Raw genomic sequence first — 13830 nt, 5'->3', positions numbered from 1 at the left:
TTGATAGTCTTTGCTAAATGTTTTAAAGTGGCAAAGCAGTTTTTTTTTTTATCTCCTTGTTATAAGGTATTCAAAGGTTCCAGTTGAAAAAAGTAATAATAAAAAAAACTTAGTGAAAATTACATGCGGGTTGTTTTTCAGAAAGTCTCCGGGGATATTATTTATTAGAACGCCTGTTTGGGGTGTCCACTACAACCAATCATTATTATCCCTACGGCTGGGAGAAGGTGAGGAGGAGCAGCTGAATGCTTTGATAAATAAGGCCTGGTGGCGAGGGGAAGAAGCTGAAAAAAACTTGGGGCCCATTCAATTATAACTGATCTGCTGTGGTGCAAAAACACGTGTGTGTTAGTTTCAGCACTACATGGCATGGTATGTCTATTGTGGTGTGCTGCTGTGCTCATGTGTTGCACTCTTAAGGCAAAGAGGTCTCCCTGCAGCCGCACATCCGTGCTGTCCCTTGGATGAGTGTATGAATGGCAAACTCAGCCTGGACTCCGACTAGGCCATGCCACCAACACGTTTCGCTCTGTCCCCATGACTGCGCTCTTAGGGGCGGGGCAAAACTCAGAGGCGTGGCCTGGTTAGAGTCCAGGCTGAGGTTGCAAGTCATACACATCCAGGAAGACCTTTCTTTGTCTTAAGCGTTCACAGGAGCTGGGGTGAGCGCCTTCCCGTGCCGACACCCCACTTTACAAAGTGGCACACCAAGCAGTTCTGGGTCATGTGTTGTGAATGGCATCCCAACTCAGTGTACAATAGAGCACAATTAATGGCACTGCACACGCAGCAGGGGCATTGCAGAGATATACAAAGGTGAATGGGCCCATAATGAGTAGTTATTTTCATACATTACAGTACCTAACCACATCCTAAAAATGTAGCAACTATACATTTTAAATAAAACACTAACTTAAAATACACAGTTTGGGCATCAAAAATATATTTCCTGTCCCAGTTTTCTGAATGACCCATCTGCCTTTATGGGCAATGGTTCTGAAGTTTAGGTTTGGCCCCCTTTCTAAATGCCTAGGCATTCGGTCATGTGACTGCCTTCAGTGAGATCCCTAGGCAGCAGTTTCTCCAGCTGAGGGAAGTCTTTTGGGCTTTTTGCTCCTATCTATACGTTTGGGAGAGGCGTAGGCAATAGAACGTATCTAAACAAGAGGTCTATAAAGAAGCAGAAACATTCCTGTACCTGCTGAAAGGAGACACACACACACACACACACACACACACACACACACACACACACACATACATACATACATATATATATATATATATATATATATATATAGGGAAGCTGTGGTTTGGAATCGAGGCAGATTTCGGTGCAGCAAACTCAATATGTTTCCAGTTAAAGTGGTTGTAAACCTCAGCCATGAAATATGAACAAAGCATATCCCTCTATAGTGTGCACTTGTCTCAGTCCAGAGCACTAAGGGTCATTTCTGTCTGCTGCCTGTTCCTCTGCTCTGTTCCTCTGCTATCAGCATGAGTCACATCTGACACATTTTCCTGACACCAGGAGTAAAAAAAGGTAACAGGGAGGAAGTTTCAACACTCAGTCTGTGATTGACAGCCTCAGCTCGGTTCCTGTGGGAAAGGGGGGGGGGGGGTGTTTCTGTCCCTCCAATCAGCTCTCCTCACTGAGCTCTGCACAATGCAACTTCTGCTCCCTGCAAGCACACACAAGCTGTATACATTTTGCACGTTGAACTGATGTAGAGAAGACTGCAGATAACAGTTACAACTTATGTTAAAGGATTTGTTTAATTTCTGTGTATCACCTGAGGCCAGTCACTCCACTGGGTATATATTATATTGTCAAAAGTATTGGGACACCTGCCTTTACACGCACATGAACTTTAATGGCGTCTTAGTCCGAAGGGTTCAATATTGAGTTGGCCCACCCTTTGCAGCTATAACAGCTTCAACTCTTCTGGGAAGGCTGTCCACAAGGTTTAGGAGTGTGTCTATGGGAATGTTTGACCATTCTTCTAGAAGCACATTTGTGAGGTTAGGCACTGATGTTTGACAAGAAAGCCCGGCTCGCAATTTTAGCTCTAATTAATCCCAAAGGTGTTCTTTTGGGTTGAGGTCAGAATTCTGTGCAGGCCAGTCAAATTCCTCCACCCCAAACTCACTGATCCATGTCTTTATGGACCTTGTTTTTTCACTGATGCGCAGTCATGTTGGAACAGGAAGGGGCCATCCGCAAACTGTTCCCACAAAGTTGGGAGCATGAAAATGTCTAAAAAGTTTTGGTATGCTGACGCCTTAAAAGTCCCCTTCACTGGAACTAAGTGGCCAAGCCCAACCCCTGAAAAACAACTCCACACCATAAATCCCCCTCCACCAAATGACTTGGACCAGTTTACAAAGCAAGGTCCATAAAGACATGGATGATCGAGTTTGGGGTGTAACACATCAGGGAAAGATGATCACAACAACATTGAATTACTCATCATAGATGCAGTTTACAGTGTAGCTGCCTGAATGAAGCTCCCTCTAAAGTGACCCTATCACCGATCAAATATATGAAAATTGTTATGTGCAAAGAAGGGACTATATAAATACCTTTCCGGCTGTCTATTACCCCGATCAGTAGTTCCCTGGTCCTCCCGGGAGTGTCCATCTCCAGGATCCCTGCCGCTGACCTCCACACCTCTACTGTATTCTGCAATGTGTTGGGGTTGGCAGGAGGAACCAGTGACAGCTGTATGGGATGCAGGCGACGGCCACCCCCAGAAATGTCCATTTCCCAGAAGACTTGGTGGACCATTTCTAATGATTGGAGCAATGTAAGCAGCAGGATAGGTAAGAATTCTAACTTTTATGATGTTAGATGGGTGCAGGGTCACTTTAATTTTGTAGGTGACACAAGTCAGATGTAACACACCTTGGCGGTAACATTCCAGGTCTTAATGCTGAACATTCAGGGCTTAGAAAGCTTTTCGAAATTCTGCAAATACCAAAATATCAATGTTCAAAGGAGGAGCCCTGTCTAGCCTTTAGGAGCTTATACAGGAGAAATTCCAATCATGTCAGAGTGACGGATGGGTCTTATTACATCAGGGATCTGTGGACAGTGACTCAGAAGGAGCAGGACGGGGTATTGGGTGTACATCACAATTCTGAACATTGAACATAAAGGTAACAAACCAAGAGAAACATTTGTACTGAGGCAACAAATCCAATCTTTCGCTCTCCGGGCCCATTCACACTAAAGTGTTCAGTTGCAATGTGCATTGCAATAAAGCGTATTTACTCTTTTGAAGTCAAATTTGAGAAAACCCTGCTACTTGTTTATTTTTGGTGTGTGTTCTCATTCACACAGCTTGCCTAAAAAAAATAAAAAAAGTTGAAAAAAATATTTCTTACCTTTTTAGATGTTTCTCGCAAGGAGGTGGCATGGATGACTGCAAGGTTTTTTTTTTTTTTTTAAACAATGTTTAGCTGGCTATAAATTATACTTCACTACATTCTACTACTATTTTCTTAATCAATTTCCTTTATATTTACCTTCAACTATGTAGTGCAAGGTCCTGCCTGATTGCATAAAAATCATAAGTGTTTAGTTTGACCTCATATTATATGGTTTTGGTAAATCTAAAGGAAATTTGTACAAGATAATTGTATAATAAATGGCCAGTCTTAAGCCGCGTACACACGATCTTACTTTAACATAACAAAATCTCATGTTTTTTTTTTTCTGACGGATGTTGGCTCAAACTTGTCTTGCATACACACGGTCACACAAAGTTGGTCGGAAATTCCGAAAACGTCAAGGACGTGGTGACGTTCAACACTTGCGATGAGCTGAGAAAAAATGAAGTTCAATAGCCAGTGCTGCTCTTCTGCTTGATTCCGAGCATGCATGGCACTTTGTGCGTCAGAATTGTATACACACGATCGGAATTTGCGCGAACGGATTTTGTTGTCGGAAAAATTGAGAATCGGATCTCAAATTTTATGCAACGGAAATTCCGATGGAAATTGTTCCATTGAGCCTACGCACGGTCGGAAGTTCCGACAAAAGGCTCCCATTAAACATTTTCCGTCGGCAAGTCCAACCATGTGTATGAGACATTAGAGTGAGCCTGCCCCAGGTCTGTCCTCATTGCCATGCAATGCAAAAAGCCCAAACTCTACACCTTTAACTCTGTTAGGTCAGACAGTGTTCAAATCTAGTTACTGTTTTAATGTATATCTGCTTGCACAGTACAGACAGCGTTAATTATGGCAAACAATGGTAGTCAGCCCTGCATATAAACAAAGATCGCTACCTAGGATTTTTCATTGTTGGAGGGTTCAGGATCGTACTGCACAAACCAATAATGGATATGGACTCAACCCCTCTTTATTAATCACTCTATCTCATCTCAGAATAAAAAACGATATTCAAGAGTCGAGGAAAGAAAATTGACTATAAAAGTGATATGCTAGGCTCTTCTTGTATTAGCAAATATTCTTATAAGCCAGTCCTTATTCAGGCAGATAATACTTATGTATGCTTGAATTCATCCTTGCTGGATTATGGTGGTGAGTAGTGGAGACAGGTAGCAGGAATTGTAGCCTACAATTACTTATTACATGCCTGAATAAGGACTGGCTTATCTGAGTATTTGCTAACACAAGTACCTAGCATTTGGATGTAACCTGTTTGCTGGACTAATATTGGGAACTTTCCTATACTTCTCTCCATTATGCATGAGTGATACTTTGCATGCTGCCATGTCGGAACTAGGGTTGCACCAATACTAGTATCAGTGCTGATACCGAGCATTTGCAGAAGTACTTGTACTCCTGCAAATGCGCCCAATGCCTTATCTGATACCTGGACACTCAAGGATGATCGTGCAGTGGCAGGGGGACATTATACTGGCTTTCAGCTGTATTATTGAAAGCCACACAGTGAGATCAGTGATTATAACTTCCCCCACCGCTGCAACGATTGTTCCTCATTGTCCGCTGTATCCTCCTCCAAGCCCTCACCCCCCTACTCCTCCGGTCCCCCTCTGTGTGCTACTCTGATCTCTCCCCTCCCCGGTCTCCCTCTGTGTCCTCCTCCACCCTCCTGTCCCAGATCTTTCAGGATGGAGAGTGGATGAAGGAGCTGGTAAATTGTTATTTACCGGTTCCTTCCTTTTCTGAATGCACAGAGTCAGCGATCACTGACTCTGTCCATTCATAACTGAGTATCGTAACCTGTGTTTACGATGCTTCAGTTTATGAATGGAGAGGAGCTGCTGTCTCCTGTCCATTCATCTTCAGTGCAGCTAAGGCTGCTGAGAAAGGGACTGGGCAATCTCTTTTCTCAGTCCCTTTCTATGTCTCAAAGGGACACATATATATTGCTGCTACAATGTAAAGTAGTGAGTGAACAGCTTGTATAACAGTGAAAATTTGCTGTCCCCTCAAAATAACTCAACACACAGCCATTAATGTCTAAACCGCTGGCAACAAAAGTGAGTACACCCCTAAGTGAAAATGCCCAAAGTGTCAATATTTTGTGTGGCCACCATTATTTTACAGCACTGCCTTAACCCTCTCGGGCATGGAGTTCACCAGAGCTTCACAGGTTGCCACTGGAGTCCTCTTTCACTACTCCATGACGACCTCACGACGCGGGTGGATGTTAGAGACCTTGCGCTCCTCCACCTTCTGTTTGAGGATGTCCCACAGATGCTCAATAGAGTTTAGGTCTGGAGACATGCTTGGCCAGTCCATCACCTTTACCCTCAGCTTCTTTAGCAAGGCAGTGGTCATCTTGGAGTTGTGTTTTGGGTCATGTTATGTTGGAATACTGCCCTGGGGCCCAGTCTCCAAAGGGAGAGGATCATGCTCTGCTTCAGTATGTCACAGTACATGTTGGCATTCATGGTTCCCTCAATGAGCTGTAGCTCCCCAGTAACGGGAGCACTCATGCAGCCCCAGACCATGACACTCTCACCCCCATGCTTGACTGTAGGCAAGACACACTTGTCTTTGTACTCCTCACCTGGTTGCCGCCACACACGCTTGACACCATCTAAACCAAATAAGATTATCTTGGTCTCACCAGACCACAGGACATTGTTCCAGTATTCTATGTCCTTAGTCTGCTTGTCTTCAGCAAACTGTTTGCTGGCATCATCTTTGGAAGAGGCTTCCTTCTGCGATGACAGCCATGCAGACAAATTTGATGCAGTGTGTGGCATATGGTCTGAGCACTGACAGGCTGACCCCCCACCCCTTCAACCTCGGCAGCAATGCATGGTGAGGCCTGTTCTGAGTTGAACCTGTCCTGTTAAACCGCTGTATGGTCTTGGCCACCATGCTGCAGCTCAGTTTCAGGGTCTTGGCAATCCTCTTATAGCCTATGCCATTTTTATGTAGAGTAACAATTATTTTTTTCAGATCCTCAGAGTTCTTTGCCATGAGATGCCAAGTTGAACTTCCAGTGATCAGTTTGAGAGAGAGAGAGAGAGCGATAACACCAAAAATTTACCAGACCTGAGATTTTGTAACACTAACGAGTCACATGACAATGGGGAGGAAAAATGACTAATTGGGCTCAATTTGGACATTTTCACTTAGGGGTGTACTCACTTTTGTTGCCAGCGGTTTAGACATTAATGGCTGTGTGTTGAGTTATTTTGAGGGGACAGCAAATTTACACTGTTATACAAGCTGTACACTCACTACTTTACATTGTAGCAAAGGGTAATTTCTTTAGTGTTGTCACATGAAAAGATATAATAAAATATTTACAAAAATGTGAGGGGTGTACTCACTTTTGTGAGATACTGTAATTATGGAGGGCTCCCCCACCAATTTAAAGAAAGGATTTATAGACCTTGTAGGACTCTGTAGTGTGTTTTTATTTTTTATCTATAGTGTTCAGAATAGAACGTCTAAAAAAAGGAAGCTGCGTTTTTTGAAGTTATGCTATGTGAAACAGTCCATGTAACAAATATGAGGTTTCTCAATTTAGCTGAAAAAGTGGAAATGCACTTTCAGACTGACCATTCATTTTAAAAAGGTTGCCAACGCACCACAACAGATAAGTAAAACATGCATGACCATTAAAAAAATAAAATAAAAAATGCCTAACATCACAGAACATGGTGCGTGGTGCATTGGGCTCTGCGCTTCACAATGTGTTGGGTGCCATTTAGATTGCATGGTAATACACCTAAAAAAGCTGTGTTACCATGCATGGAGACAACATGTGTTAGCACATTTTAGCATGCGTTTCTACAATGCACAAGTGTGAATGAGCCCTGAGGGGTTAGAGGGAAAGCGGTGGACACAGCTTACCTATAACTATTCATTGCTGCGTAGAGGAGCACCGGGACACCATACCGGTTACCACTGGGACACCATACCTCTTTTGCTGTCATGCCAGTCCTGGAACATTAAAACTTCCTAAGTCTTTGAAAATAAATATTTTTTTTTAATAATCAACACTGTAGAATACAGTACAATTATCCAAAAGACAATTTTCATAAAATAATACAAATATTAAGGCTGATATTGTAACAATGCTTTTTAAAATTGCTTAACGAGATCCGATAGCCAAGACTTGACCAGTGCTTGCTGGATTTGGCTACTGTACAGCTGCCAAACAATATTTCTTCAGCATGCTGGACAATATATGTCATTTGTACAACTGTACACCAAAAAGGAAAGCATCATTTTTTTGATTAAAGTTTAAAAAAAAAAAAAAAGAATATACCGGTATTTCCTAGTACAGAAAAATTCAAGTCTGTAGAAGCAATTGAATTTGACCTTGCAGCCAATTTCTGCTGAATCGGATGAAATCTAAGGTCAGTGGCCCTGTTGGTAACACAACCGGCTCAACAAAATTGACCAAGCTGGGTGGAAAATGATTGCCTGTGTCCTATCAGATGCAACCCCTGTTCATGTATTCAGGCTGTCTGAAAACAATAGCAGGCAGTGGCGATTCCTCCATCCATGTTGTTTAGCATGGATGGGGGAATCAGCTGACTGTTCTCTCTTTCAGCACCAGATATTTGGAGTTGGGTCATGGAGACAGAATTACAAGTACGCTGCACCTGGAATTAGTGGAATAAAAAAAAAAAGAAGATGGCCACATACCCTACAATTTGATGGTACTCTCTCTTTTTAGATTTGCTAGCAGCTATGGAATGCAATGATCTTCTTAGGCTTAAACTGACTTGTTTCTGAAGGCTCCCTACACATCTGTAGCAAACCTAAGGCTTTCACATGAGCTTTCCGATCAGTTTTTCAGCTGGACCTGATCGAACCATCCCTAGCGCTCTATGGAATGGCGGATGTCAGTGGACATGTGTCTGCTGACACCCGCCGTTTCACCCGATCCAATCTTTTGGGGACAGGATCGGATGGAATCACAGTCGGATGGAAATAGTGGTGACAGCGTGCTGCTGGAGGGTTTTGTTTCCAGGTAAGTCTTTCATAATGTGCTAGTATGTGACACAAACAAGTACATTATGATATTACTTTACAGGAGGAAATGTTTTTTATTTTTTTATTTTAAAGTTTACCACTGCTTTATTGTACAATGAAAAACACAGTTGCAAACTCAGTAAAGACCATATAAAAGTAGCAGTGCCATCATCACTGTGCTGCACATAACTTGTGCAGAGATGTGGGAGGGGCCCAGCAGGTCCCACCCACTACAGGCTGCCTGCAGAAAACTAGAAGAGGGGGCGGATACAAGACCAATTACCCTGCGGAAAGAGAGAGAGCAGCAGTAACTGGTCTTTATTATAAGAAGCTCAGAGGTAGAATGTCACACTGGATTACTGCACAGATTTGGAGGAAATTCAAAAAGTTCACCAAGATTCAAGTAAGAATGCACATGAAAAATGGATTTAGACAACATCTGTTTAGCCCGGAGTTCAGATTTAAAGGTTTTTGCTATAGAGATAATTGTGATACTGTGCAATATTAATTGCTGCTACTAACTTAGGCTAAGTTCATGCTGCTGACTCTAACATAAAGCAATGCACCAATAAATTCATGCGTGTGCTCCTTCCCGAGCCTCACTCTGTGTGTCCATGAGACCCCTGATCTCTCCTTACTAGATGTGATTGACAGCAGTGGGAGCCAATGGCTGTCTCTGAGCCAATGAGGAGGCAGAGAGCTGCTGCATGGAGATTGGGCTCAGGTAAGTGTTAGGAGGGGCTGGGGAAGGAGCTGCATACTGGAGGCTTTTTACTTTACTGCACAGAATGCATGAAGATAGAGAAAACCACTAGAAATTTCATAATTTTGCTTTTCTTGTTTTCTGGTTTTCATTACATACCCTACTTTAGACCCAGTGATATTACCACTGGGTCTTTGTGCTTCTCTATGCAATGCAGGCAGATCACGGCTGGTGGGAGGGGCTGGCAGGATGCTATACATTTTCGTTTCGTGAAAACATCACAGCACTACCTTCCTTAGTACTCCTCAAATAGCACTTAGTCCTTATGCAAGCAGTGGGCTAGAGTTATGCAAACATGAAATGCCTTGATGGGTAGATATCAGTCTGGAGGAGTGGGCGTCCCTAGGCTGACTACATCTGCATGCAAACTGCTGTTACTTAGTGATGCCAGGTGGCAAGCAAGGATAGTGCTAGATGATGCTGGGTGTCTTCTAGCCAGGAAATGAGGCAAGCTCTATCTGACTTGCTGCAGTTTCTGTTGCACAGCCATGCATTAAAAAGGGGATTCATTCCAGAGATAAAGGGATAATCCCCCCGCTCTACAAGACTCTGGTCTGGCCGCACCTGGAGTATGCTGTCCAGTTCTGGGCACCAGTCCTCCAGAAGGATGTACTGGAAATGGAACGAGTACAAAGAAGGGGAACAAAGCTCATAAAGGGTCTGGAGGATATTAGTTATGAGGAAAGGTTGCGAGCACTGAACTTATCTTCTCTGTAGAAGAGACGCTTGAGAGGGGATATGATTTCAATATTCAAATACCGTACTGGTGACCCCACAATAGGGATAAAACGTTTTCACAGAAGGGAGTTTAACAAGACTCGTGGCCACTCATTAAAATTAGAAGAAAAGAGGTTTAACCTTAAACTACGTATAGGGTTCTTTACTGTAAGAGCAGCAAGGAAGTGGAATTCCCTTCCACAAGTGGTGGTCTCAGCGGGGAGCATCCATAGTTTCAAGAAACTATTAGATAAGCACCTGAAAGACCACAACATACAGGGATATACAATGTAATACTGACATATAATCACACACATAGGTTGGACTTGATGGACTTGTGTCTTTTTTTTGACCTCCCCTACTATGTAACTATATAACAGTATGAGAAGCTCACAGTGTGCAGTAAAAGCAGAGTTAGGCCCCTTTCACACGGGCTGTCCGATCAGGTCTGCCTGTCCGTTTTTCACGCGGACCTGACTGGACCCTCCGGTCTCTTCTATGGAGTGGCAGATGTCCCCTGACACCCGCCACTATCCGATCCGATCCTGTCTGCCAAAAACAGACGGATGGTGGTCTTATTCTCCATCCGTCCAGCGAACTGGATGGAAATGAACAGACAATCCATTTCCATCAGATTGCCCCATAGAGGAGAGCGGGACTGTGTCCATGCCTGCTCTGCATAGCGGAGCAGACACAGACCTGTCATCTGCCTGCTCAGCGGGGATCAGCAGAGAGACCCCCCGCTGGGGAAGTGGATTCCGCTTAGCGGAGGTGCCTGTGTGAAAGGGGCCTAAGCTATTTCAGTACAGGAGAGGGGCCTCTACAACTGTGCAAGACTGAAGAGATGCAAGAGTTCACCTTTAAGTAGGATCTTTGCAGTACCTAGTTGTTGAAATCTAAAATTAGATTGGTACAATCAGCTTGTATTGTGTGTAGGCAACCTAATAATCTCAACACAATGTGGCTGTTGATTTCTGAGACTTCCATACAGTCACTGGCACATGCTGAAAATCTGATAATCTATTGCAGGTTAGCAGCAGCAATTCTCCATCATTCATTGACAGATTTAAGAAAATCCTCTGTAATAGAGCTTTAACTAATCTCCCAGAAAATAACAACATGCTTACAAAAAGGAGATGTCAGATCTAAGAAAATTGTTTAGTTATTGTAAGTGGAAGAGTTTCTTTTGAGGTCATTGCGCTTGGTACGTGGATGTCTCAGCTGTGATGTTGTGTGATGACAATCCTTCATCCAAATTGCTTAGCAGCCGACTCCTCCTGTCCCTGTGTATTGCCGGGTAAGTCCACACATCATTCCCTACTGCAGGATTCATCATAGAAGCAAACTGCGGACTTTGTCGTAAGCTCCGAGGAAAATGAAGCCACCGAGGCTGATGGCCGTCATCCTGGGGACAACGCCGGCAAATAGTCTGCACAGAGAAGAAAGGCAAAAAGTCTTAATCCATTCAAAACAAGCAATTACATAGTTAGTCTGGTTGAAAAAAGACAAAACAAAAAAAGTATTGGGACACCTACCTTTACACACACATGAACTTTAATGGCATCCCAGTCTTAGTCTGTAGGGTTCAATATTGAGTTGGCCCACCCTTTGCAGCTATAACAGCTTCAACTCTTCTGGGAAGGCTGACCACAAGGTTTAGGAGTGTGTCTATGGGAATGTTTGACCATTCTTCCAGAAGCACGTTTGTGAGGTCAGGCACTGACGTTGGACGAGAAGGCCTGGATCACAGTCTCTGCTCTAATTCATCCCAAAGGTGTTCTATTGGGTTGAGGTCAGGACTGTGCAGGCCATTCAGGTTCCTCCACCCCAAACTCGGTCATTCATGTCTTTATGGACGTTGCTTTGTACACTAGTCCAAATCATTTGGTGGAGGGGGGATTATGGTGTGGGGTTGTTTTTCAGGGGTTGGGATTGGCCCCTTAGTTCCAGTGAAGGGAACTCCTAAGGCATCAGCGTACCAAGACATTTTGGACAATTTCATGGGATGGCCCCTTCCTGTTCCAACATGACTGCACACCAGTGTACAAAGCAAGATCCATAAAGACATGGATGAGCGATTTTTGGGTGGAGGAACTCTACTGACTCAACCCAATAGAACACTTTTGGGATATATTAGAGTGCAGACTGCCTGACCTCACAAATACGCTTCTGGAAGAATTGTCAAACATTCCCATAGACACACTTCTAAACCTTGTGGACAGCCTTCCCAGAAGAGTTGATGCTGTTATAGCTGCAAAGGGTGGGCCAACTCAATTTTTAACTCTACGGACTAAGATTGGGATGCCATTAAAGTTCATGTGTGTGTAAAGGCAGGCGTCACAATACTTTTGACAATATAGTGTGTATACTATATATATATATATATATATATATATATATATATATATATATACACATACACACACTGTAAAAATCTAAAATAAATCATACAATCCCATATGCATAATCCTATACCCACAGTTGATCCAGAGGAAAGCAAAAAAAACAGCAATGCATAATCCAATTTGCTCCAGCAAAGAAAAAAATCCTTCCTGATCCCAGAGAGATCCCAGATTTTCCCTGGATTGACTTTACCTATACATGTCAGTACACAGTTATATTATGTACATTTAGGAAAGAATCCAGGCCTTTTTTAAAGCAATCTACTGAGCTGGCCAAAACCACCTCTGGCGGGAGTCTATCTATTCCACATTTTCACAGCTCTTACTGTGAAGAAACCTTCTGCAATTGGAGATTAAATTTAGGATGGAATGAGGCAGGGATGTAGGAGGGAAGAATGGGAGGCAGGGATTAGGAGCAGGGATGGATCGATGGAGGTTAAGGAGAGTGGATGGAAGGATAAAGTGATGGCTATAGTGATGGATGAAGTGAGGAAGGGAGGGTTGGAGGGTGGAAGGAAGTGAGGGAGGGTGAAAGAGGGAGGGAAGAAAGGGAGGCAAGGATGGGGGTGGGGGGGAAGAAGGAAGGAAAGAAGGGAGGGAGGGAGGGGAAGGAGGGAGGAAGAGGAAGGGAGGGGAGGAAGGAAGGGAGGGAGGAAGGGAGGGAGGGAGGAAGGGAGGAAGGGAGGGAGGGAGAGGAAGGGAGAGGAAGGGAGGGAGAGGGAGGGAGAGGGAGGGAGGGAGAGGGAGGGAGAGGGAGGGAGGGAGAGGGAGGGAGAGGAAGGGAGGGAGAGGAAGGGAGAGAGAGGAAGGGAGGGAGGGAGAGGAAGGGAGGGAGGGAGAGGAAGGGAGGGAGAGGAAGGGAGGGAGAGGAAGAGGAAGGGAGGGAGGGAGAGGAGGGGAGGAAGGAAGAGAGGAAGGAATGAAAGGAGGGAAGGGAGGGAAGGATAGGAGGGAGGGGAGGAAGGGAGGGAGGGAAGGAAGGGAGGGAGGGAAGGGAAGGAAGGGAGGGGAGGGAAGGAAGGGAGGGGAGGAAGGGAGTGATGGATGTAGGGATGGATGAAGTGAGGAAGGGATGGTTAGAGGTAAGAGGGAAGGGAGAAAGGAAGTGAGGAAGAGGTGGGGTGAGGGAGAGAGGAAGAAGGGGTGGAGGGAGGCAGCGATGGATAGATGAAGGGAGGGAGAGTGGGAGGGAAGGATAAAGTGATGGATATAGGGATGGATTGATAAAGTGAGGAAGGGAAGGTTGGAGGGAGGAAGGGAGAAAGTAAGAGGGAGGAAGGGATGGAGGGAGGAAGGGATGGAGGGAGGAAGAGATGGAGGGAGGAAGAGATGGAGGGAGGAAGAGATGGAGGGGGGAAGAGATGGAGGGGGGAAGAGATGGAGGGGGGAAGAGATGGAGGGGGAAGAGATGGAGGGGGAAAGAGATGGAGGGGGGAAGAGATGGAGGGGGAAGAGATGGAGGGGGGAAGGGCGGGAGGGAGGGGGGAAGGAGGGAGGGAGGAAGGGCGG

At 44.6% G+C, this 13830-nt stretch overlaps 1 protein-coding gene across 1 annotated transcript in view; it reads right to left on the bottom strand.

Annotated features, from left to right (window-relative positions):
* Nucleotides 1-7421: 7421 nt before the first annotated feature.
* SLC25A26 (solute carrier family 25 member 26) overlaps nucleotides 7422-13830 on the bottom strand; it is a 210427-nt gene continuing 204018 nt past the window's right edge. Inside the window, exon 10 of the mRNA XM_077451967.1 lies at nucleotides 7422-11348. Coding sequence (XP_077308093.1) covers nucleotides 11252-11348 — 97 coding nt within the window. The 3' untranslated portion in view covers nucleotides 7422-11251. The remainder of the gene's footprint in view (nucleotides 11349-13830) is intronic.

The sequence above is a fragment of the Lithobates pipiens genome, unplaced genomic scaffold, assembly GCF_037356315.1.
Source record: "Lithobates pipiens isolate NorthernLeopardFrog02 unplaced genomic scaffold, aLitPip1_a1.2 Scaffold_23, whole genome shotgun sequence".
Lineage (NCBI taxonomy): Eukaryota > Metazoa > Chordata > Amphibia > Anura > Ranidae > Lithobates > Lithobates pipiens.
Note: the sequence above shows the minus strand (reverse complement) of the source record. Positions and strands in the feature narration are given on the sequence as shown.